General features: G+C 37.7%; 3 protein-coding genes across 4 annotated transcripts in view; 1 reads left to right on the top strand and 2 right to left on the bottom strand.

Moving 5' to 3' along the window:
- The window catches only part of LOC119732417 (ketosamine-3-kinase-like), a 49,987-nt gene extending 48,618 nt beyond the window's left edge, over positions 1–1,369 (bottom strand). For both annotated transcript variants that reach the window (XM_038205916.1, XM_038205918.1), the window contains exon 1: positions 504–1,369. The gene's annotated coding sequence lies outside the window, so the exon portion shown is untranslated. The remainder of the gene's footprint in view (positions 1–503) is intronic.
- Positions 1,370–3,211: 1,842 nt separating this feature from the next.
- LOC119732414 lies at positions 3,212–7,498 on the bottom strand. The gene is made up of 4 exons (XM_038205912.1): positions 7,393–7,498; positions 6,730–6,936; positions 5,578–5,866; positions 3,212–5,054 (listed from the first exon to the last, which is right to left on the bottom strand). Exons 2-4 carry the CDS (start codon positions 6,903–6,905, stop codon positions 4,866–4,868), a joined length of 654 nt encoding a protein of 217 aa, XP_038061840.1. The 5' UTR covers positions 6,906–6,936; positions 7,393–7,498; the 3' UTR covers positions 3,212–4,865.
- Positions 7,499–7,535: 37 nt separating this feature from the next.
- Positions 7,536–24,664, top strand: part of LOC119732403 (N-alpha-acetyltransferase 25, NatB auxiliary subunit-like) — a 24,270-nt gene continuing 7,141 nt past the window's right edge. Inside the window, exons 1-13 of the mRNA XM_038205892.1 lie at positions 7,536–7,638; positions 9,641–9,726; positions 10,232–10,370; positions 11,278–11,396; positions 15,876–15,950; positions 16,521–16,707; positions 19,949–20,060; positions 20,421–20,516; positions 21,043–21,233; positions 21,618–21,799; positions 22,041–22,266; positions 23,929–24,039; positions 24,539–24,608. Of these exons, the coding sequence (XP_038061820.1) occupies positions 7,575–7,638; positions 9,641–9,726; positions 10,232–10,370; positions 11,278–11,396; positions 15,876–15,950; positions 16,521–16,707; positions 19,949–20,060; positions 20,421–20,516; positions 21,043–21,233; positions 21,618–21,799; positions 22,041–22,266; positions 23,929–24,039; positions 24,539–24,608 (1,658 nt within the window). The 5' untranslated portion in view covers positions 7,536–7,574. The remainder of the gene's footprint in view (positions 7,639–9,640; positions 9,727–10,231; positions 10,371–11,277; positions 11,397–15,875; positions 15,951–16,520; positions 16,708–19,948; positions 20,061–20,420; positions 20,517–21,042; positions 21,234–21,617; positions 21,800–22,040; positions 22,267–23,928; positions 24,040–24,538; positions 24,609–24,664) is intronic.

The following is a 24,664-nucleotide window of genomic DNA, read 5'->3' as shown; positions in this document are numbered from 1 at the left end:
TAAAGCATAGGGTATAAACAGACGCGGATTGCGAAATAAGGCATTCTTTACATCATGGTATTATTGTTATTAATTATTAGAAAATGCATTCCCGTTTTTGAAAAACATGACATGGGCAGTTATAGGTGGGGGACGATGGTTTGATGAATGGATGAAGATAAGGATATAGTGAATTGAGAGTTTGGAACAAAGGTTATGGAAGACAATAAGACAGATGGAGAGAGAGATAAAAAAAATGGCAAAACTAGAAGATGAATGACAGGAAAAAAGAATAGGCAAGTCTAGTAAAAATTGTGACGCATAAAAAGCTATTCGATTGATTCAGAATGACTATTTACTGGAATTTGTTTTCTTGCATTTTGTCTACACAATTTAGCCCATTCGTTGGCGTTACGTGGTAGTCCTATAGGACAGCACTGCCCGAAACACAAGTAACAGTCAGTGAGTCAGTGAGATAGGTACAAAGAGGGCACTTTGAGCCCAGAACAAAGTTCGACGCTTACCTTGACCAGCAGATAGAAAGTCAGTTCAATGTGTAGAAATGATGCTGAGGAAAACACCTTGTCTGTTATTCCTGTAGAAATATTGTTAGAAAATGGAAGATTTTATGTGCAGTGTTCAGCTTTCAAAGCTTTTGAAATGTGACACTGACAAGCCAAAAACGTAAGATAGAGAAATGAAAACTAAATCCAAACGTGCAATTTCAAAATGATCTCGGAAGCATTCGTTTAGTTTTCTGAGGAGAAGGTTCATGGGATATCCTGAGAAATGTGGAGAGTGTGAAGAATGTTATATGTTCGAAACTGTGAGAGTTAATGTCCCTGCTATTTTGAAAATACGATGATGTGTGTATGAAGGACTCGGAATGAAAAGAGACAATTAAAGAACAGAAGTTAATATCACTCATGAAACAGTGACTTTTTTTCTGAAGTACTGGCCCAATTTTAAGATACTCTTAAATAACTAATTTCTTAAGCAAATTTGCTGTGTGCTGGAGCCCACTCATCAAAGTGCATAATATTCAGTGTAAAAATGGTGTCTTAAAATTCAAGACAAATATGCATATTATGAGTAAAATGCAAGAATGTGTTAGTTCTGATTGGTCAAATTTCCGACAGTAATCTGACATCCATTAAGCCCCACCCCCAGGATGTTTTGACCAATCATAACGGTGATTAATGTCTGACGTGCGTGCTCAAATTCTGACGCGCGTGCACGTGCGTATGACGCGCGCATGTTGAAATACAGCCGGCCGGTTCGTAAGTGCCTGCGTCTTATATATACACGCGCACGCGCTACTGATTACTAGCGCCCATTGGCTAACCATGCCACTTTGTACCAGCCTCGACTCCATGGGCGCGTGCGCGTTCCTTACACTAAGATCGCGCAAGGCATGACGGGAAACAACATGGCGTGGCAAGATCGTACCCATGGGGAACGAGGTTGACTTTGTACTACTTCCAGTTTCAATGCTGCTCCGTGTGCAGTGGGCTTGGCTCAAGCCCGGTTCATACTTCACGCGAAAGTATGGGCGAAGCGAAATTCATGTCGTCAACAATGGTGGACCCGCTTCGAATGTGTTGTTGACGTCACAATTTTCGCTTCGCTTTCGCTTACGCGTGAAGTATGAACCGGCTTGAACCGGTGGAAATGACGTCACACTTGCGAACCGGAGATGAGAGAGGTCACGTGTTGTTGTGCACGTGTGCAGTGCTTAATGGATCAGTCTATTACATAATCGAAATCAGCAGCTTTAATAAACGAATGTTGTTTAATAGTGTAGGTCATATAGGCCCTAAATACATGCATTTCACAAAGACGTGCACCATAAATTACGCATACCACCAAAAACTAGATAACAGGTTTTTAATAGAGTGTTTATTTGTTTTTCAAGTATAGATGTATTCTTGCCTTCTTCAAATTCTGTAGGTAAATTTGCTCTCGTATTTTTTTATTGTGGAAGTTTGTTAAAAGCAGAACGTTTTCAAATTGTGTCGAACTTTTAAATGTTATAACTTTTTAATCGTTTCTACTCTTAAAATTCCCGATGATTTGGCATAAGATGTATACATTTCAGTGGTAAAAGCAGAAATTAAGCTTTGGGAAGTATTCCAAGAACAAGTTCAATACTCGTCAGCAGTCCAAACATTTACAACAAGACGAGACAGGCTTATAGTAAAGCTTGTCCCGGCGTAGATATAGGTACGAAAGGGATATGCTGGCTCTCTGGGATCAAACAAAATGCCCAAATGAAGGATTAGAAATCCTTAAGAGGTGCAACCCCAAGTGATAATCTGGAGAAATGGGGGATGGGACTAATATTTTGCTGCCCTTCTCATGTGGGAATTATACTAGTAAATGTCATGGAATAATATTCATTAATTTTATACGGTTCGCTAATTTTTTTTCACGCATAGTGCAAGTTTGCCATGACGTCATAAACTGTGATTACTGACGTCATGAATTTCCATAAACTATACAGCACATTCATGTGAGATGATCTTAAATCGATTTTGATTGATTGAATAATTGATTGATTGACTAGTTGGTTAACTCACTTTGTAAAAAGTAGCCCTGGGAATTTGTCCCCTTATATAATTCTACGTATAGGCCTATAGCTTTCTCGCTTTGAAATGAACAACAAATTGGCGTCCTTTTGGGAGGCGTAGACAGATTTGTTAGAACCCGAGTTTCAAAAATTTTGGAATTTGGAGGGAATTCGGAAACCTTTTTTGTTAATGTCGCCCACCGCCCAAGAACAAATGCTAGCAAGATATTTAGAACCTAGCAATCCTTTTTCAAGTTGGTAAAAGTAATTTTAAATCAAGATATTGGTGTAGAATGAGATAATGATAAGGTTGTTTGTTTCCATGGAAACCCCCGTACACTTGCCAAAAAAAAATACTTTGAAAAGGTAAATCACTGAATTGAGTTGGTTTTTACGAAAAGACCGGAAGTTACTTCATTTTATCGTGAACCGAAAAATATAATAAAAAAGGCGTTATTGTGTATTTTGTCTTTGTAGGTAAATCATGCAAATTGCATGGGAATGGCAAACCTTGTTCACTTAGTACGTGTTGTGAATGGCATTTATTTTTCAAATAATGTGCAATGTCTGTGTGTTTCATTGCCAGGGTGGTGCAATAATACCCTTGTATATTAATTGGAGGAAAGTGAACAAATTCATTTGAATACGGGAAAGGTTAACTTAATTTATTGATTGACAAATTTTACTTCTTATGTGTATTTCACTGTGCTCTGTACTATATATTTTATGTACTACAGTATATATTACATATGAAATTCTCTATTAAATTGAATCTACTTTTATTTCAATAATTGTCCCTTTTTGTTCATATGGTTGTGTGTGAAACTGGTTGCTTTTTAACAAGTATAAAAATAACCATTTTAAAACATAAAATTGACCTAATATGTGGAAAAATATCTCAAACAAATTTTGCAAAACATTATTTCAATGTCTAATATAAAAAAAATATTAACATGAAAATAAAATAAAGAACTGATGAGTTGTTATGATTGAAAAGAAGAAATTTCCAGGAAGGATATGGAACATTGAAGAAAGGGACACTGCTACACTATCAATGATTCCATTGGTGGGAACGGGTGGGGGGGGGGGGGGTAGGGAAGGTGGGACATGTTACAACATGATGGGCTGGAGGATGGGGGGGGGGGCTGGGAGATATGGCCAGGGATAGCTGAGAATAGGGGAAGGGGGGGGGGTGGTGGAAATTGGATGGTGGATGGGCAAGCCTCATTTGCAATTGCAAGTAACCCCATATCTCATATGACCGAGTGAGCAGTGGCATTAATATTGTCCTCACTCACTCGGTCGCCCACAGGGGGCTCGAGTATGGCTTTTCCAAGTAATTCGGTCTTGCATGAGGGTGGCCAGTTCATCCTCACATTTGGCCACTGCTAATCATACTCAGCTTTCTTTTCTGCTTGCTAACCAAACCTTTGCATGACAGACCTATTTGGGGGGGGGGGGGTTATCACATTTTGGGAATTCCAGAGTAATTTAAGGGCATTTGGTGGAATTTTTCCGACAATGTTCCTGCCCCCCCCCCCCCCCAGCATTGCTTCTCATGTGGACAGATATTAAATTAATGAGTTTTTGCCATTCAATCTTATCCGGTCAATTTTCAACCCCCAATTCAACCAAATAATAATAATTATTATTCTGTTGTATTTTCATCATTTAGCAGCCGAAGGCTAAATTGCACTGGGTTTAACAATGAAATAAATAAAATAAAACCAACACAATTAATTAAAATAGTAAATTTCAAAAAAACAACATAAATACAATGTATATCAAACGTTCAACAAAGAAAACCATAAATATTCAAATAATAAACAAAAATATAAATAACTGTTATTTAAATGAAAGGAAAAATTAAGACAATAAAAAATAAGCACTGAAAATCTAATGCGTGTAAATGACAGTCACAAATAATTTGAAACAAAATTATAAAAAAGAAAAGAAAATTAAAACAATGAAAATAAGCTTTATAAAAAATGAACAGCTGGTTAAAAGGGATGAGACTGTCAATTTTAAAAAGTCTGAAAATTGATGAAATGTCTGAAAGATGCATATCTGTGTGTACTGATAATGGTCTTTCTCTCAGATTGAAAAAGTCTGATTTGTAGACCAAAGTCTGAAAACTCTCATGCCTGATTGAGGCGGGGGAACCAGGCTTTTTCTAAATCTTTTGGATGAACAAGGTTACAAGGATACCCTTAAAGTCTGCGGCTGGATCAGAGCCTCAGACCAATCTTAATTTTGTTTCGGGGCCCACTGATTTAGAAGATGTTAATTATCCAAATTATGGCTCCTAATTACTTTTTCAGCCCACGAGATCAACTCCAATAAGTTCAGCTGTAGATTTGACAGGGACTTCATAAACCCTCTCCCGAGCAACTAGAAGTTTATCAAATGAGGTTGCCCCTTCTCCCAAGAGTGCGGCCTGCTCCCTCACAAAAGCTGTGATATCCTCTATCCTTAAGATCCAGTCTGTCGCAAATGACTTTAAGATCTGATTTCCAAACAAAACAAAAACAACAAAAAAAGAATAATAATAATAAGTAATTTGAAGGATGCAGAAGTCCTTTAATTAGGCCAACTAAGAAAAACAAACAGTTGATCGTCCCCGCCTGCATCTTATTTTGAAGCCGCATCCTGTTTTTAAAAATGTTTAATTTTATCACCATAAAAAGCTTACTTTTTCTTATATTTCGCTTAAATAAAATACATAGAACATGTTTAACATGAATATTTTGACGCTACTTGCTATTAGGATAGTTCATTAAAAGCCAGCAGTCACTTTGAATCGAACTTGGCAGCCATTTTGAATTTAAATACTTGGCGGCCATCCTGGAAAACCATTTCGAGATGCCAATTTTTATTTGTTTTAAATATTTTTTAACCAATTTCGAAAATTTGGGGGAAATTTCCAAGGGTAACATTTCAGTGTGACTAGAATCCTTTCACTGATTCAAAGATGTGCATTTTACAAAAGACAGGGCATAAAGTCAAAAAAAAATAATAGGGTTTCTTACCTCCCCTCGAAGACCAAGTTGAATGGCCTTTCGCTCCGCCTTGCCCCCATCAGGGGCGTGGTCTGGGTCCCACTGGAGGCGGACGGCGACATCCGTCTTTCCAGCTTCCTTCTGAGCATGAGCAGTGTACGCCTGAGATAAGATGGTGTCGAAGGCCGTTCTTGGAATGTGAATTGCCAAGACCTTCTCCTGGCCAGGTTTGCTGGCCCAACCGCAGCGATACATCATCCAGAGAAAGTTGGTCTTAATCCACGACATACGAGTGAAACTGTACTTGGGTCCTCCAAATCTGTACGGTGTGACGGGGAAAAAAGTTTCAATTTGACAAATTTAGAGTTTTATCCCCCCCCCTTGTCTGCCCCTCCCCTTTTTCTTGATTCTGTGATATCTCTAGTTTTCTTTCCAAAAAAGATGTTTTAGTGCTTCAAAGCAGAGGCAAACGTCATAGCTCTACAAGACGTGTTGCAGTAAAATACACAAGGCACAGAAATATTTGCCAACTACCCACCAAATTGTTACTTGTTCTGCTGACTGGTGCTCTCCCCATTTTTGCTTACCACATCAATTTTTCGACTAAGCAATAAATTCCACTTAGCATGTCCATAGGAATTGGGCCCACTTCTCAGTGGACACTTGCTTAAAACCCATTGTTTTTTTGGCTAAGAATATTTTGCAGTGTAACAGGTTTGTTATTGTTTGCCCTGTCCTATTTTGAAATTCTACTTAAGAAATTACATGGCATAGGGCTACAGTTAGGCCAAGTAAAAAAATAAACTAGTTTCTCGTACCAGTCTGCTTCCTTTTTCCCATCTGCCTCCATTTCTGTTATTAATTCATACATATAAAATTTAACAGCACATATAATGTCAATAGAGTGTCTTCTTATTTATTTTCCAACAAAATTGAAGCAACAAGTAAAAAATATGTGAAATGGGTTACAACTCCTTTAAAAACAATTTCGTATCAGCAAAAGAGTTGAGAAAATGGAGGAATCCATCCGCCATCTTGGAAACTCCTCCATTTTGACAGAAAAAAAGAAAAAACAAAAAATGCCCGCATCATTCATTTTTTTTCAAAAAGCCTAAACGAGAAGTTATTTGTTTTACTTGGCCTTCATGTATTCCTATTTGTCAACATTATTTTGACATTAACCTCTGATTTGAAACTGCGTAATCTGCAATTTCCGGGCAAAATGCTTGGTACACGATTATCTCCTCTTCATCATACTGGGCCAAAATGTGACGACCTTTAGTTGGCCAGTGACGCTCAACTTGCATCTTGTAGGATTCCGTCTTCAAAGAAAATGACACTGCTTTTTTCGCAGCCATCGCTCTGCTCCTGATAAAGTTTTGTCTTCACCTGATAAAAGGAATCAAAGTAAAAGTTACATAAATTTCTACAATGTGAGTTTATGCAGCAAAATGCGAAAAGAATGTTGTAGCCTGACGTCACGTTTGTCATTCACAAATCGCAAATTTTCGTTTTCTTCCCCAACAAATTTGCCACGACAATCGCCAGAACCATCCAAGTGAAACAAGGTCACGTCAGAAAACTGCATTTTGCTCCAAATAATGGCCAATAATTTCGTTTCACTCAAACCGCAAAATAAATTAGGTGAAACTGAACTTGAAGTTGAACATGAACGAGGTTTCATTAAAAAAAAGTTTCAAAAAAATCGATGCCATCGGAAAACGATTGATTCAGAATAGAAGACAAATTTCAAAAGCTTGTCAAGTAAAGCGTTCTTGCATCAAACATCAACAATATTTTGTCAAAAAAGTAGTTTAAAACAGCTTCTTGGAAGGACTTTCTTACCCGCAAAAACACAAGAAAAAAGGAAGTGCATTCCAATTTCCCCCAATTTAATTTCGCTGGTTTTCCAACTTTTGTGACTAAATAAGCATCGAAACTGTTTAGCGACTTTGCGGATACCAGTCAATGCGTAGCATCTCATTCTCGCGAGAATTGTTCGGTTTTGGCGAGACTAGCAATCCAAGATGGCGAATCGCGGAGGGCACCATGTGGATGCGGTAACGGAACGAAGATTAAAGCCAATATATGGTACGTAGAATTAGTTTCTGTTGATTATCACCGTACCATCACGTCTCCATGGAAATTCGTGAGGTCATGTGCTTTGTAGTATTTTTCGATTTGTCTTTATCATGTGGTATCATGGCAAATTTGCTCAACAAAACTGAGCTGACAGACTCGGTCACTCAGTACAGCCACGCAGACGTCCCTTAAGTGTGCGCAAAGTGAACTAGCCTACAGACAGTAGTATGGAACGCCGTATTATCGCGGTACCTATCACGTTTCTCGTTCGGAATAGAGATTGCCCACTAACCTTCCAGAATTGTCCTGTCTTATGTGTAGTATAACTCTTCCTTTTTAAATTAATATAAAACAATCTGACGGGTGGTGTGGTTTATTCCGTGTACGATGCCTGTGAAAATAGACATGCGCGGCGTGTGCGAACGGAGGTGGACTCCCTATTATCGCGGTATGCGGGAAGTGGTTTTTATAATGATCCCAACTTTTTTGTTCATAGTTTATCTTTGACCAAAACACCCCCTGAATAGAGTCTGATATTTTCCCTGTAACGTTCAAGTTGATTAAAGACAAAATGTCTGCAGGATGATTTCTTAAGACCCTGCCCTTCCCCCGAAAGGAGATCACAAATCCCTGAGGCAAGTCTACTGATCGGCGATTGAGGGCGCCATTCACTTTACACGGTGTGCCGTTTTATTTTCGCTAACGCGCGGTGCTTATTTTGATCCCGTAAAACTAAAAGTTGTTACGATTTCGCGCTGCAAATATCGTCGTTCGACTTCATTTTACATTTGCAGCTGAAGAATGGGAACCAGACAATGGAACTTTCATGGACAGAGCGCAATTAAAGATTTTTGTTAAATATAAACGGTACGTTTTAGCAGACACGGTGAGGGAAAATTTTGCAAGTTTTGGAAAACGTTAATATTTATTAAAATCGTTAAAAGTCCCGAAAGACACAACATTTTTTAATCGTCCTTTTTATACAACTCGGTAGAAAATCCTTGATGACTGGTGAACTGGATAAAAATCGCCACTTGAAGGAGTTTTGACACTGTAAAAAGAGAAATTTCCCATGCCGCGATAATAGGGATGCCGCGATAATAGGGAGTCCGACTATACATGCACGTGTGTTATGTGTATATGCATAAACATAACGCTAAGGATCATCCCAGCTAATGCACATGACGAGTTGACATAATTTACATTGCATTGATCATGTTGATCAGTTATGGTTGAGTGTGTCACAGAGTAATTGCAAAAATACCTCGCCACTCGAAGATCACTCCCTAAATAAGGCTAAAATTTAGTGGCTTAAGCCTTAACAGTCGAAAGAGCAAGAAAAAAGTCTAAATCAATGTTCCAAAAGTAGGTCTCCCAACATGCCCAAGCCAGAGTGGCTAAAGCTGGGGATACGGAATGGAATTGAGTCAGGGAGGGGCAAAAGAGGGAGCTATTTTCCCTTTTATGCCTACATTAATTCTTGTTTTGTTTATAAAAACCTTACTTGACTATTGCTATTTTCTTTGTTGTACATGTTGTAAATAAATTACAAGCATGATAAGTAAATTTGATAATCATATTAAAACAAAAATTATTCAAGGGAGAGATTCCCATTTGTGGCCATCATTACTTTTTCCCTTCAGTGACCTATCAGCCATCAGAAAGTGATAATGTGTCCTAAAAAGTCAAAGTTAGCACAAAATAGCAGGAAAAATATTGAAAGATTTACTGAGAAAATTCTTTTTAGAAATTTTCAAACCGGTCTCATATCATACAATTACAACTGGTTTGTGCACAGGGTGACAAGTGATTGCCAGATATTGGAATCTTTCCACTTTGTACTTGTAAGTTCTTAAAACCCAACTGTGCCCTCATTTGTTTGTCCCTTCGATGCACTTCACTATGTCTTTGTCAAGAAAATCCAGATTTTAATAGTCAGGAAAATGAGCCTTATCTAAAATCCTTAGATTTGATGTCTTTATCTGTCGCTTTGTGACTTTGTCCTTGGCAGATAATCTGGACAATGGCAACTATAAGACAGCTGTACAGATGGCCGATAAAGTCTTGAAAAAGCACAAAGAACTGCAATGCGCCAAGGTGGGTACATGTAGGTCTTGCATTAAACTACTAGTACTAACTTCTGTATCAGCTCCCAAACCTACTTTTGTCACAATTTCACTCCATTCACTAATGAACTGAAGCCTTCTTTGATTTGGACTCACTGTAATGTGGGATATGACGTTTTGAACACCCAAGGGGCACATAGCACCCAAGGGTCGTGCCATGACTTTTAACACGTGATCGTTCTAGGCCAATGAAAATACAGTATTCAAGACAGAGGTATAACAATCCATGTTGTTCCATTGTAATATAACCCATTTTGGCTTGATAGGGATTGATTGCTCAAAAGTAGGGCACTAGTACAGTGGTTGGCATGTTGCAAATTTGACATGTTGCTCAAAATATTTCCTTGTCGGTTTCACTTGTTTATCTCAATGCTATAATATTTTCAAACAAATTTCCAGTATTTTTGTGGGATTCAAGTTGTACACTGTGGTAATTCATTGAAATTTAAAATAAACTTGTACATCTTCTACCACAGGTATTGAAAGCCCTTGCATTGCTGAGGATCGGCAAACGAAGGGAAAGTTTCAGTTTAACCCAAGATGTAATGGTCACTAAACCCGTGGATGAGCCGACGCTGCAAGCGCTGACAATCTGCTTCCGAGAAATGCAAAAACGTGAGCTGACAAGCTTTACTAATAATGGATACTTATATAGCACTTTAAACTAATTTCAAATGGCTTTACATTATTATTACCTCTGATCATTGGGCCAGTGAAACATTCCAAAGACAATCTCAGCTCCCTGGGGAGTATACAGCTTGATGCTGCCACGTCACTCATCATGTTATTTTATAAAGAATATCACGTTCTTCTCGGATAGTTTGATAGAAATTTATCTACATGTAGTTTCATCTTATGAATGAATATCTATTTTACACAAAAAAAACCCAGAAGCAATCACTGTGCTCTTTTATTTCAAGGAAGTCACAGGATTTGTACTCTTTATTCCAATGAAATCACAGGTTTAGCATTTGTTTGTTATTTAAACATCAAATCTCCCGGTTTCGGTTTCATTTGGGGAAAGTGCAAAAATAACATTCTGAACCGACAGCAAATGAAAGTATTCACACAAGCTACATATGCCCTTAAAATTAAGGATGTGACTTTGCGTTTAAATTTGTAAACGTTTAGCAACTATTTTGAAAACCGTTTAAACGGTAAATCCATTTCACAAAGGCTGAGCCTTTCAAGCCCTTTATGTCTGCAGATTGGCGTGGTTGAAGTGAAAAATCAGCAATGATTGACGTGATAAATAGCGGGCAGTCATTGATAACGTAAAAGTTTTATTACTTATACACTGAATGTAAACAAGTACTACAGCGCTTCTAAGGTTTTGTAAGCTAAATGGGTTTTTGCTTAAACATTTAAACGTGTAAACATCACATTCTTATAAAAATGAATCAGCGCAACTAGTAGCCATATAATGTGTGTGATGCATCAGTATACTCAAAAACTTAAATCTTGCAGATGAAACAAAATTTTGATTACGTTTTTTACTTTGTGTTTTGTATATTTCTAAAAGCGGAACAGATCATTGAGTTATACACCACAGCCCTGAAGAGCAACCCTAAAAATGAGGAATTCCACACTCACCTGTTCATGGCTCTGGTAAGAGTTGGCGACTACAAGAGGCAACAACAGGTGCATTCATTCTTTTTCAATTGTTATGTATTGCGTCCACCTGTTTATTGTATTCATTTGTTCATTGTGTCCACCTGTTTATTGTGTCCACCTGTTTATTGTGGCCACCCGTTTAGTGTGTCCGCCAGTTCATTGTATAAACTTGTTCATTGTGACACCTGTTCATTGTGTTCACCTGTTCATTGTGTCTGCCTATTTATTGTGTCCACCTGTTCATTGTGTCCACCTGTTCATTGTGTCCACCTGTTCATTGTGAGCACCTGTTTATTGTGTCCACCTGTTTATTGTGTCCACCTGTTTATTGTGTCCACCTGTTTATTGTGTCCACCTGTTCATTGTGTCCACCTGTTCATTGTGTCCACCTGTTCAGTGTGTCCACCTGATTATTGTGTCCACCTGTTCATTGTGTCCACCTGTTCATTGTGTCCACCTGTTCATTGTGTCCACCTGTTCATTGTGTCCACCTGTTCATTGTGTCCACTTGTTCATTATGTCCACTTGTTCATTGTGTCCACTTGTTTATTGTGTCCACCTGTTCATTGTGTCCACCTGTTCATTGTGTCCACCTGTTCATTGTGTCCACCTGTTCATTGTGTCCACCTGTTCATTGTGTCCACCTGTTCATTGTGTCCACCTGTTCATTGTGTCCACCTGTTCATTGTGTTCACCTGTTCATTGTGTCCACCTGTTCATTGTATCCACCTGTTCATTGTGTCCTCCTGTTCATTGTGTCCACCTGTTCATTGTGTCCACCTGTTCATTGTGTCCACCTGTTCATTGTGTCCACCTGTTCATTGTGTCCACCTGTTCATTGTGTCCACCTGTTCATTGTGTCCACCTGTTCATTGTGTCCACCTGTTCATTGTGTCCACCTGTTCATTGTATCCACCTGTTCATTGTGTTCACCTGTTCATTGTGTCCACCTGTTCATTGTGTCCACCTGTTCATTGTATCCACCTGTTCATTGTGTCCTCCTGTTCATTGTGTCCACCTGTTCATTGTGTCCACCTGTTCATTGTGTCCACCTGTTCATTGTGTCCACCTGTTCATTGTGTCCACCTGTTCATTGTGTCCACCTGTTCATTGTGTCCACCTGTTCATTGTGTCCACCTGTTCATTGTATCCACCTGTTTATTGTATCCACCTGTTCATTGTATCCACCTGTTCATTGTATCCACCTGTTCATTGCATCCGTCTGTTTATTGTATTAGCCAGTTTATTGCAAAACTGCAACCTGTTATTGCAAAACTGCAAACTGTTAATTGTATCCACCTGTTCATTGTGTCCACCTGTTCATTGTGGCACAAATTTCAGAGAAGCTAAGCTGGACCAAATGCCCCCAGCACACACTCTGGCAATTAATCATACATGCTTTTTTGGTTTCACCAATCATGCTAATTTGTGGTTGATTGCCTGTGATGTTTTCCTTGCTAAAGTGTGCCGGTTCGTGATCATGTGAAATATGATTTTAGACACTCCATAAACAATGTCTATGTTTGTCTTTCCGGCAAATAAAAGTCTTCTTTGTTTCGCTAATGATGAAGTGTAAACATCCGTGCAGCCACAGGGTGTGAGCACAATGTTTGTTCAAAGCCCACACACATCCTACTATGTCGGAAAAAAATTATTCTCACAACTTGTCTGTAAAAATTAAATTCAGTTTGCATAAAGAAAAGTGGTGATTTTAAATGCAAACTTTTATATTACCTAAACAAAATGATAAATCAAATTTTTGTTCAAACACTAAATTGCTTTGACAGTTTTACAGTATGTTATCGACTTCCTTCTGATCATAAAAGATTACTAAACATTTTCCGTTTAAAACTGTTCAATTCTAACGTATTTGAAGGATAACAGTTTAGAAACAATATACCTGTTACATTTTGTAGATTATCCATGGAAATCATAATTTGACTCTTCAACCAAAAACATGTGAGTTTTGTATCTGAAAAATAAAATAAGGCTGTTGAGGATTAATGAAAGATGGGATTAATCATAATTTTAGAGATTTTTGAGTCAAAAATACTTTGCTATAAGATTAGCATCCTTGAAATTGAATTAAATTCATTAACCTATTTGAGGTATGGTCGACACAATAGGAGGGCGCTGTTTGATTTTTGGGAGAGTCTTTTGTATTTACCCAAACCAAATAGCGCTCTCGTATTGTGTCCGCCATATCTCAATTAGGCTTATGAATTTATTCTCTTTGTATGAGTATATGGGTCATTCTATAAATTTGGGGTCCGCTTTTTTTCCTGTCCCTGTTACATCTGACATCTGTGATTTTATTATTCTGATGCACTCCTTAATGCAGTCGTCCTCCAAGAGTTATGACGAAGAGCAAACTATCTACCCAACAAATACAAAATCATTTGAAGTCATTCTTAATGATACTTGAATTGAAAATTACAAAGTACCAAGGTAACAGGGACAGAAAAAATGTCGCATTTCGAGTCCTAAATTTATAGAGTGACCCATATATTTCTCACTGTAATTGATATATCATGCATTAAGATTGCTTTTCAATCATATTTCTGTCAGATTTGACCAGCCATTACGTAGTATAGTGCAAGTATCTTAAACCTGATAGGCATTTATGTCATTGACTTGTCCTTTTGGGCGAGGAGACTCATCCTCTTGAATTGAATTATTTTCCAGGCCAAATGACTTGCGGTTTTGCGGTGAACAGTAGACTGAAGACTTTTTGTTCCCTTCAAAACACTAAAGCCGCATTCGCACTGGACCTAATTTTGTAAAAAATTACGGTCTGTGATTGATAACCAGGGTTCCCGATGCCTGGAAAAAAACTGAAAAAAGTCTTGGAATTTTATTTTCAATTTCCAGGCCTGGAAAAGGTATGGACAATTGAAAAATGACAAGTCATGGGAAAAGTCACATGTTGTGAGGACCAATTTATTTGAAATTTTAACCTTTGTATATTCATAATTGAGCATCAGAAATAAATCTGATTTTTTTTACCCGTAAAAATGCGACAAGTTTCGCTGATTCGAGCATTTTCATTTCGAAAGACATTATTGCATTGTTTTGTTGTCTCTGTTTTGCACTTTTCACGGAACAAGTTTGACAGTATTGATCTGCATTTCGATGAAATGAGTCATGGATTTTGATAATTAAGTCGTAAAAAAGTAGTGGAAAAAGCGTGGAAAAGTCGTGGAATTTTATTGTTCTAAAGGTGCAGGAACCCTTTTAACATTCAGTTTGTGGTTATTCTACATTGTGTAAGCCCTTTGATCAGTTTTGGCGCATGGAAAGTCAATCATTAAAACTAACAATGTAATTCTTCCGCAGCTCAGTTGGCCCTGAAAAACTTACCACTGCGGACCCTAAAACGTACAATCGATAGTCAACACTTGATAATTTAGGAGGTTTACCGGCTGTCCGCACTGGACTTGATTTGGTGAAGTTGACCGCAGTCCCTGTTAGGTTTACCAAAATAATCTAATGCGAACACGCTTGAGTCACTTTCACAAAATGCAGGATTAAAAATCTATTACAGAAACAGAATGGATAGCATTTCTAGTCAGCTTCTGGGGCTTATGTTCCGTTTAAGGGATGAAAATGATATCGTCGTAATTCAAAGGGCTGCAGACTGAGTGGATGTGTTTGCAGTCAAGCGAATCCTCTGTGGCACCCACATAATAGCATGGCATTAATAAAATATGAACTGTCGCGGTTAAAAAGCATTGTGCGAAAGACAACTTCCATAAAAACACATAATTAAGTCATTTGTTGCGCCCTGTCAGTTGCTTATCATTTTAAAACACTAAAGACCATTAGTGTTTCAACGTTGGTTTGCATGAAAGGCTTAAAAGCTTGATATTGTTTTTCAGATCAACCGTCATGTGTGAATTATTTAGCGGCTTGGGGAAAGTGTAGCACAGGACTGGCTCACTTTCTGAATTGCTGCCAGACCCATAAATTAATCAAACTAGGGGGAAAATGTTGGAGCAATAACATTAATGTCTTTTGAAAGATAAAGTTAACCTTCAAGTAACCGCATTTTTCTCAGTGTAAAATGCTGTGTGTATCTAGCATCTGAAGTGGTGGGAGAAATCAGAGATTTCAAAATCCGGTTATCTTAGCCTTTTTCAAACCAATTAATGGTTATCCGATTCACCGGAAGTTCCTTTACAGCTCACTATCATGCCAACAAGCAGTGAGGAGTGAGGTGTCGCATGAAACACCCGCCCAATGACTGGGTATAGTTTGCAGGATTCAATGACCACTGGGCAGTGTTGCAGTACTCGTAATCATACTCAAATGTTAAAGTACTCGTACTCGAAATGATGGTACTCGTACTTGGGCAGCAAAGTACTCGTACTCGACATGTCGAATTGTATTTGATCATCAAAGTACTCATACTCGAATAACAGCATTCGAAAAAATATCTTTCTACCAATTGCCTCATTGCAAACCTATGACATCATCGATGACATCATCTTTACCTCTTTGTCACAGGTTGCCAAGGAGATGTACAAAGTTTTCCCCAAGAATCCGTACTACTTTTGGGGAGTCATGAGCACCATCCTACAAGTAAGCCCAGATCACCCAAAATATCTTCAAATAATTGTCCTTTATCTTTTGTTTGAATTCGTGCATTGATTTTACATCAAAAACAACCTTGTAAAGTTTAGGTAGTAACTTTACTTATTTCTAGAAGTTTAAGAATATTGCAAATTTTGAGCTGTCGTAATGTGTAAAGTTACTTACATGTATGCTAACCTTGAGTTCATGTCTGATTTGAACCATGGATGTAGTCGAGTCCATCACTAATCCATCACAAGTCCATCACAAGTCCATCACAAGTCCTCCAGTCCCAATTCAACTCACAAGCTATTCAAATGAGCAAAGGCATTTGACAAAGGCATTCCTTTGTTATTGTTCATCCACTGTTACTTGTGATTGGATTTTCAATTTACTTGTGACTGGACTTGTGACTAGACTTGTGACCAGAATTGTGACTGGACTTGGGATGAACTTGTGATGAACTTATGATGGACTGGACTACATATACATCCCTGTTTTGTACCCCTCAAATAGAGTTGTTGAATGCCCAAAATTTTAGCTCATGAATAAGGCCTATGTCTGACAAACCAACTGTAGGCACTCACGTCCACCGATGAGAAGTTAGCGCAGATGATGTACCTGCCTCTCGCTGAGAAGATGGTGGAAAGAATGGTCAAAGAGAAAAGAATCGAAGCAGAAGCAGAGGTCAACATCTACCTCATGATCCTCGGGTATCTCAACAAACACGAGAAGGCAATTGAAGTCTTAGATGGAGAGTTGGGAAGTAAGTCACAAAATTCAAATCTGTTCGTTGAAGTAACGAAGTAATGAAGTAACGAAGTTTTGCTACATTGTTAAAGGCCAGACCCTTATTGCAAAATCTTTGTTGATCTTCCCTAACTCCTTCTACTTGTACGTTTTGAAAGGTTATTTATGATATCTGGCCAGCTAGAAAGTGAGAGATTACTTTCAAAATGTGCTTTCCTGGTTTCTCAATCAAAATGAAACATAAATGGCAGAAATTGATTTTGCAACTTAATTTGCAATTTTTGGGAGCAAAAAATCAAGCATATCAGCATAACAAGGTACACTTATCGTAGTCATATCTCACACATAAAAATTGTCTATGATTATCCTTTCATACGTTACGTTCTGCCATATGTTTGCTGAACTTTTACCCGACATAGAATAACCTTCTGATCTGTAACGCAGCAGTATTGCTTATGGCACAAAGGGCACTAGGTTGCCGAATGTGCCATTAGAATCACATCAACAACAACAACACGTACAGATAATTAGTCATCTGTACAGTCTTGTCTACCAGTACCCAGCATGCAGATGAAATTTAATTCTGTCTGTGTTTTGTTTTTCACCGTTCTGCAAATTATTAGTTATTATTTGATGAGATTACGTTTGTCTTGTTGTGAGTCATCGCAGAGTCTAAAGTCACGCTACCATCGCGAGGTCTAAAGTCACCCAGCATGGATTAAATGCCACACGTAGTTGTCTGCTGTTAGTCACATTTAATGACTTGCAAATTAGAAAAGATGATGTCCAAGCTCGCCAGTTGACATTTTTATTTCTGAGTCTGTGTTTTTTTTCTTTTTTTTTCTCATCTTCGTCAGGGATTTTTTATTTTTTGGGGGGAAGAGTACGGTATAAGCAATCACTTGGTTGTGTGCGCGTTATGAAGTGGTGTGAAAAAGTCATCACTTGCAGCCCACTCGTAAATTTTGACAGTCAAGAGTGCAAAATTGCAATTTATCTTTAAGGTGCAGGGACCTTTTGGCTGGAGATTGCTGTGAAGTGGTGAAAGAATGCTTGTTATCTATAATCTTCAGTAAATTCAATTTTTCATTTGTGTAAAAAAAAAAGGCATTTCTTGGTAATAAATAATCAAGGAATTCCTTAGGTTTCCATGACAGTTTTATGATTATGCGTCTTTTTCTTCATTTTGGAATCAGTGCTGGACTGACTTGTGGTCCGGGCAGTGCTATTGTATAGGATTACCCAGTAATGCCAATGAATGGGCAAAAATTGGCCCATTGTGCAGACCAGATGCATGAAAAGACTTCCAGTGAAAAGTCATTCTGAATCAAATGAATTATTTTGCCTAGTCTTTTTTTGTGCAGTGAATCATGTTTGTTGAAATGTACACTGTTGCTTTTAAAACAGCAAAAGGTTACATTTCAAATATAAGTGTTTGCATGGCACATTTGACATTTTATGCACACTCTATCACATTCCTTTCAACAATTTTTTTATGCTTTTAGCATTTGTCTGGCCCGCGAATGACTAAATCACAGTGTTTTCGTTGTTTGTCACAAGTCGTCGATGACTCACAGTACGTTACCTTCATTAGTGACTTGAACCTAAGTGATATAAATTAAGGCCAAACTCGTTACCAGAACGGCTCAATCAAATGCCATCCAAGTAGCGCCAGAAGGTTAATTGGGGTCAATGACATAAAAGCATCTTTACCCTAATATGGCCTTTTTTTGCTTGATGAAATTGGGTGAAATCTGTTTTGTTAAAATACCGACACAGCATATTTTTCCAAATTTTTGCCTTAAGTTTTGTGCAGCATTATGTCATGCAATTTAAGTACGATTCCCTGTGGGTGTGCTGTTTGAAAAATGTTCAGAAAACATTCTCAGTGTGGGTTTCGTAAAAACACAAATGTCGTCATAAAATCTGTCATTGAACATTATGCTGAAAATAATTTGTAGATTTTTGTTCTATTGATATAACTTGTTCCCCCCAAATTTTGGGCGCCTGCACTTTTCTGAAAATGAGTTCATTTTGCGCACAAATGAACCTGTCCTGCGAGAACCAATTTATTGTCCGGCCGCAAAAATTCAAATTTTGTGCAGAAATAGTTAAGTAACAAAATATTGGTGAGTTTGGTTCGTGCGTGAGTAACTTATATATTGCTTTTAAAATACCGGAAACTATTGAAAGAAAAAACTATCTATTTTTTGGCGTGAAACTCAAAATAATAGGGAATGCATTGTTAAATCTTTGTAAATTGCCAAAATTTTAATCTGAAGGTGAAATTTCAGTGCCAAGGGATGAACATGTCCATGTTGTAACATTGAAACATCACAAATTCAACTGAATACATGTATTCTATTTCTGTGTGAGATAATTATTTCATCGTATGCAACAAAAATGTCCCCACTACATTGTGTTCTTTATAAATTGTTAATTGTAACAAACGACCACTCAAATTTTACCTTGAGCGCTAATGACCATACACCACTTAATTAAATAACGACCATGAAAAAAATTCTCAAGCACCTTGTTAATATTCTAATTGAATATCTGACTCATCAAATTCATTTTTTTATGTCGAGTAATTGATTCAGTAGGAAGGGAACCTGTTCTAATGAGAATTGGTAAAAAAAATTGTTTTATCTTAATCATGGTTTTCTGTCAATTATTCAGATTTGTATTCAAGAGAAATTTGCAGTTTGGCGACTTGGTTTTGTGGTTTTGTTTTTATGTTTTTAGTAGAATTTTTTTACAATATCATGTCTCTTTTATTTTAACTGATTTAATACTTCAGACATAAATTTAAAAAAATCTAGTGCTTGATTCAGTTGGAAATATTCAGTCGAGGAATATTTTGTTCAATAGACATTACATGTGTTTTGGAGCATAACTTTTGACGATTTTATTACATTTTCACACTACACAATTTATAGGAACTGCACGTACTTTGGAAAATATTTCTTTTAAGAAATGGCCTTTTAAGTTTATCTGTTTAAGAAAGCAAGGTTTTTTTTAATAAAGATCTCTAGTTTGTAATCAGGAATAAAGGTTCTTTAGATTTTGCAGTCAAGAAAATAAAAAAAAAATCCTTTGATGGTCGAAATTGTAATGTAGATGCTGACCTTCCAATTGTGATTTTGCAAAATAGAACATTTGCCTTGACCTCTCTTGAGAAATTTTGTGTGAGGATGAAGACAGTAAATTTTTTGTTGGTGTTATTTTTGATTTTTCTCTTTTTTTTCCCCCATCAGAATTTTTGAAGGTGGAGGTGGATGCCTGTCCCATCCGGAAGGCGGAGCTTCTGTGTAAAATGGGGCGGTGGGCCGAGGCAAACAGTGCATACAAGGCACTACTCACAAAGAGGTCATAAGCTTGATTGCACGAATTTTTAAAAAGCTATTTCAATTTTTTTGGAGAAGTATAAATTGTTTCTGTTCTGTACATGCTACATGCACTACTGTTATTATTTTATTAAAACCTTGTTTTGTTTTTCTCTATAGAATTCTTTTGCTTTAATTAAAGATAACATCATGGCTTTTGCTTATATTATTGATTTAAGTTTATACATAACTTTAAGAAAATAGCTCAGTTGACATTGATAAAACTTTGAAGCCAATGTTTAAAGCTTTCAATATTTCATCTAATCTGGTATCTAAATACCTGTTATTAAAATACCCAAATTAAATTATTTTTCCCCCATTTTTTTCTTTCTTTTTTGTTTAGGCCAGACAACTGGTTGTACTGTCAGCAATACCTGAAATCAGCGCTGGGGCTCATTGAAAATAACTGGTCCCCTCCAGCTGCAGATGAGAATGATGGGTAAGCCGTGGCTGTGTCCAAATGACAAGGGTATGGCTATGGCTATGGCAGTAACACACTTGTCAATGGGGAAGTGGCTTCAGAAGCTTTCATAGGAGTATGCATTATTGCTAGCCGTAGCCATTAGCCGTAGCAAAATAATTAGGATGTGGCACGATTTCCTAGTGGTGGAAATGCACAGCGCCCTCCGTTGGGAGAATCATGCCAAGCTAGCTGAAAACTTAGGACCTCTTGTGTTATATGGGTCATTCTGTAAATGTTGGGTCCGTTTTTTTTCCTGTCCCTGTTACATCTGACATCTATTATATTATAATTTTGATGCACTCCTTAATGCAGTCGAACAAATATATAATAATTTGAAGTCATTTTTAATGAAACTTGTATGGGGAATCACAAAGGACCAAGGTAACAGGGACAGGAAGAATATCACACTTTGGACCCTAAATTTATGGAATGACGGAAGTTTTGACATAAACTTTCAACCGTTAACAAATTTCCAATTCTCTAAATTTACGTCTGTTCTTAGCGAGAATGAGAAGACGTGTCAACCAGATTACACCATGGACATGGTCTTGGATTTCATCCAAGAAACGGCCGAGGTGGAGGAAAAGAAGGCGGCAGCAGCAAGCCACGCCCACCCAAGAGGGATCCTGCTGTCTCGGTTTGAATTGCTCAGGATCCTGAAGGAGAAAGAGTCCCCAGATATCGGCAAGATCGGTGAGGATTGGAAATATGTCAACGTCTTCTTGTACAACTACACAGCAATTGTTATTCTTTGCGTTGCTGTTAAGACGGCCCAAGGTCGACTTGTGATTTAGCTTGCGAAGATGTGGTTGCGCTGCGACAAAACCGTAGGCATCAAGTCGAAAATTCATGCTCTGGTCACAAAGCTGAAAATTTGTGTGATTACCATTGAACAAGCGGCATCTCATAGACATTGATGTAGAATAATCGCAAACATGCTCATTAGGATCACGTATGAAGTTGTACCTTCACACATTTGGGAAAGTTGAGCCAAACAGGACTTTGCTTGGAACTGATTTTGTTTTTCTTTATCTGTTATATTTTCTTTTTTTTCCTGTCAAAATAATGTTCTGCTAGGACCGGTGCTAGAACTGTTTCGAAGCTATTTTGAGTTGTTTGGCGACCGGCCGTGTTGCTATGACGATCTGTGTCAGTTCTTGCCGCTTATCGCGCCAGAGGACCACCAGTGTTTTGTACAAAGTCTCCTGGACGGCTTGGACATGGAGTTAGGAGAAGACGGGATTAAATATGCAAAATCAGTAAGTATGGTTTTATACCAAGCAGGTCCGACAAAATAATATGTTTGTAAAGCATCTCTCAAGCATTTTTTTGAAAGAAATATTCTGTCATATTCAAAATTCAAATCCGTGCTGTGTTGTGATTATAAAGTATTATCTTTAGTTAAAGAATTTTTCCAGCAAAACTTATTCCTTTGAAAATCATAGAGTGAAGTTATCCGGAACAATTCTTGAGCGTCTTGGTTTTATTTTTCGGTCACAGATAAAGCAAATCTACAGGCATCTATGCATCCTAAAGATCAGTCGGCGGTTTGGTCTTCAGGACAAACTCTCTCAAGACGAGAAACTAGCTCTAGCCGACGAACTCATCAAGCACAGCGAAGCGGCACTGAGTTACGGCAAAGAGTTACTCTTCACTGATTTGCAGTATGGTGATGAGTACCTACTGATGGCAGTGCATTTACTGACCGACGTTTGGGAAGCAACAGGTACAATTTGTGTATTTATTTACTTATTTAATTTTTGGTAATTTCATAAATTTAGGTCCAAAAGTGCGACATCTCTTATGTGCCTGTTATACCCGACCTGTGTAATTTACCATGCCAGTATCATTACAACTGACTTGAAAGTTCTTCTTTGTTTGACTGGTACTTTGCTTTACATAATCACTCTTGGATATAGAAGGCAATAGAAGAATGTGTCCTGAATTTATAAAATCTGATATCATCGGATTTGGTTAGTTTGTTGGTTGATTGGTTTGTCTGTTAACACGATAACTCAAAAAGTTAATATGGACAGATTTTCATGAAATGTTTTGTAGGGATGGTCCTTGGTACAAGTACAAATCGATTAGATTTTGGAAGTGATCCAGATTTGATCCAGGATTTTTTTTTAAGGATTCTTCACCATTTATGCGAGTATTTCTTTTGGGTGTACTGACAATATGGCGGGGAATTGTTCAGCCTTGGCAGAGGTTTGCGCTCTCTGAGTGCTTTCTAGTTTAGTAATGCTTTACATTTCTTTGCCCAGGGTCAACAACTTGTTTTTTAGGCCTGCATTCATTACAAATTATTAATAAAACTAAATCTAGTAAACTTCATGAGGAAAAATTTCATTGGTGAAACAAACTAGGAACATTAATACTTAGAAAATATTTACATAAAATAAAGCTAGCACTAGTGCGTTTGAAACATACTTTTAGCCATGAATTGCTGATAACCGGATGGGCGAAAATCCTGTTAAAACCACTCGAGAAAAATTTATGGGGATATTCTATTTGGTCCCATATCATAATATTTATGTTTGTTTTTTTGCTCGTTGACAATTTGGAGTAAACTGGCAAAATTTATATCGGTTTTTTGTTACCGTGAATCGATTACAGCAGCTCAAGTAACTGATACTTCGGATGCAAAATGTTCATCATTAGTGGGTTCCGAGCGGTTGCTTCCATGAAAACAGATATTCTGTCGCAACGCTTGTCAGTTTTCCACCCGGAGTTGGCAGGGTTATCAATCGTGGAAGTGTCAACAGTTCATTTGTGTCACGTTTCATGTGGTAATTTGGTAATATAATGTTTCAACTTGTTACAGTTTTTGTGTGTGTGTTAATTTTTTTTTGAAAGGTGGTTATAGTGTTCACTCCATGCTCTCAAAGAAGCAAAAAAAGTTAGTCAAAACTTGAACAGCTGTGGCTGAACAACATTTGAACAGTGGCTAAGGCTATTATATCATAGGTTAGACTTGTAAGTCGATGGCAGGAACTGAATTAAGCCAGAACTTCTTAGCATCTGTGGCTGTAAATCATGAAGGCAGATTCAGAAACTGAAGCCGAGGTTTCGCAAATGGCTCAAGACTTATTTGACTTTCATGTAGAATTTCTATGTAATTCAAGTTTCATTTCTTGGCAGATTACTTAGTTGAGGAAAATTTTTGTTTTCTGTTGTGTTTCTTTCTTTCTTTGCTTTTCTATTGTCTGTGGCTTCTGTGGCTTCAGGTCATGAAGGCAGACCTTAAAACTGAAATCAAAATTTCGCAAATGGCCCAAAACTTGTACGACTGATATAATATAAAATCTGGATGTAATCCAGTGTGAATTTGTTGACAGGAATAATTATTTAATTGAGAGGAATTTCGGTTTGTCTATTTTTCTAGGGGAAGACAAGTATCTGTGGAGAATGCTTGGGCTTTTAGAGAACGGACTAACGTCTAGTGCCTCGTGTCATCACATGAAACTGCTGCTTATAAGACTCTACTGTCTTGCTGGTAAGGTTGTGTAGAGCACCAGGCTCAGTTTCATGACAAGTGACAAATTCACACCAAGTGTAGTAGAAATAGTTAGCATGTTTCATAATCAGTAACTAATAGTAATGGATCTATAAGGGAAGGTTTAAGCCACCAAAACAGCAAAATAATCAACAAAAACTAATAATTTACCCCCCCCCCCCCAAGCCAAAGTGGATCTGTCCCTGTTTAAGGATTCTGTGCTCAAAGGGGTAAGCACAATATTTCGTTGAGGGAGAATGTGGCCCATGGTTAGGTTTCATGACTCATAATCGGAGGATCAGGGGTTCAAATCCAGCTGCTTGCCAAATGTTGTGTCCTTGGGCAAGCCACTTTACCCTCACTTGCCTCTCTTTAACTGAAATATTAACTTTTAAGTACAAAGTTTGGCAACCTGAAAATTGTTTGATCACTGATACATACTGCTAACAGATGGATTCTAGAGCTCCTGCTGATGGATGTGATTTACTGTTTCCTTTAGGTGCCTTTGGTCCGATACCAGACCTTTATGACGGACTGGACATCAAACACGTTCAACAAGACACATTAGGGTAAGTTGAAAATTATTTGTAGAAATTTCATTCAGTTTTATCTACGGAAGCCTAAA

Source organism: Patiria miniata, unplaced genomic scaffold (assembly GCF_015706575.1).
Source record: "Patiria miniata isolate m_02_andy unplaced genomic scaffold, ASM1570657v1 HiC_scaffold_24, whole genome shotgun sequence".
Lineage (NCBI taxonomy): Eukaryota > Metazoa > Echinodermata > Asteroidea > Valvatida > Asterinidae > Patiria > Patiria miniata.
The sequence above is the reverse complement of the archived record's forward strand: the minus strand, read 5'-3'. Positions and strand labels throughout refer to the sequence as shown.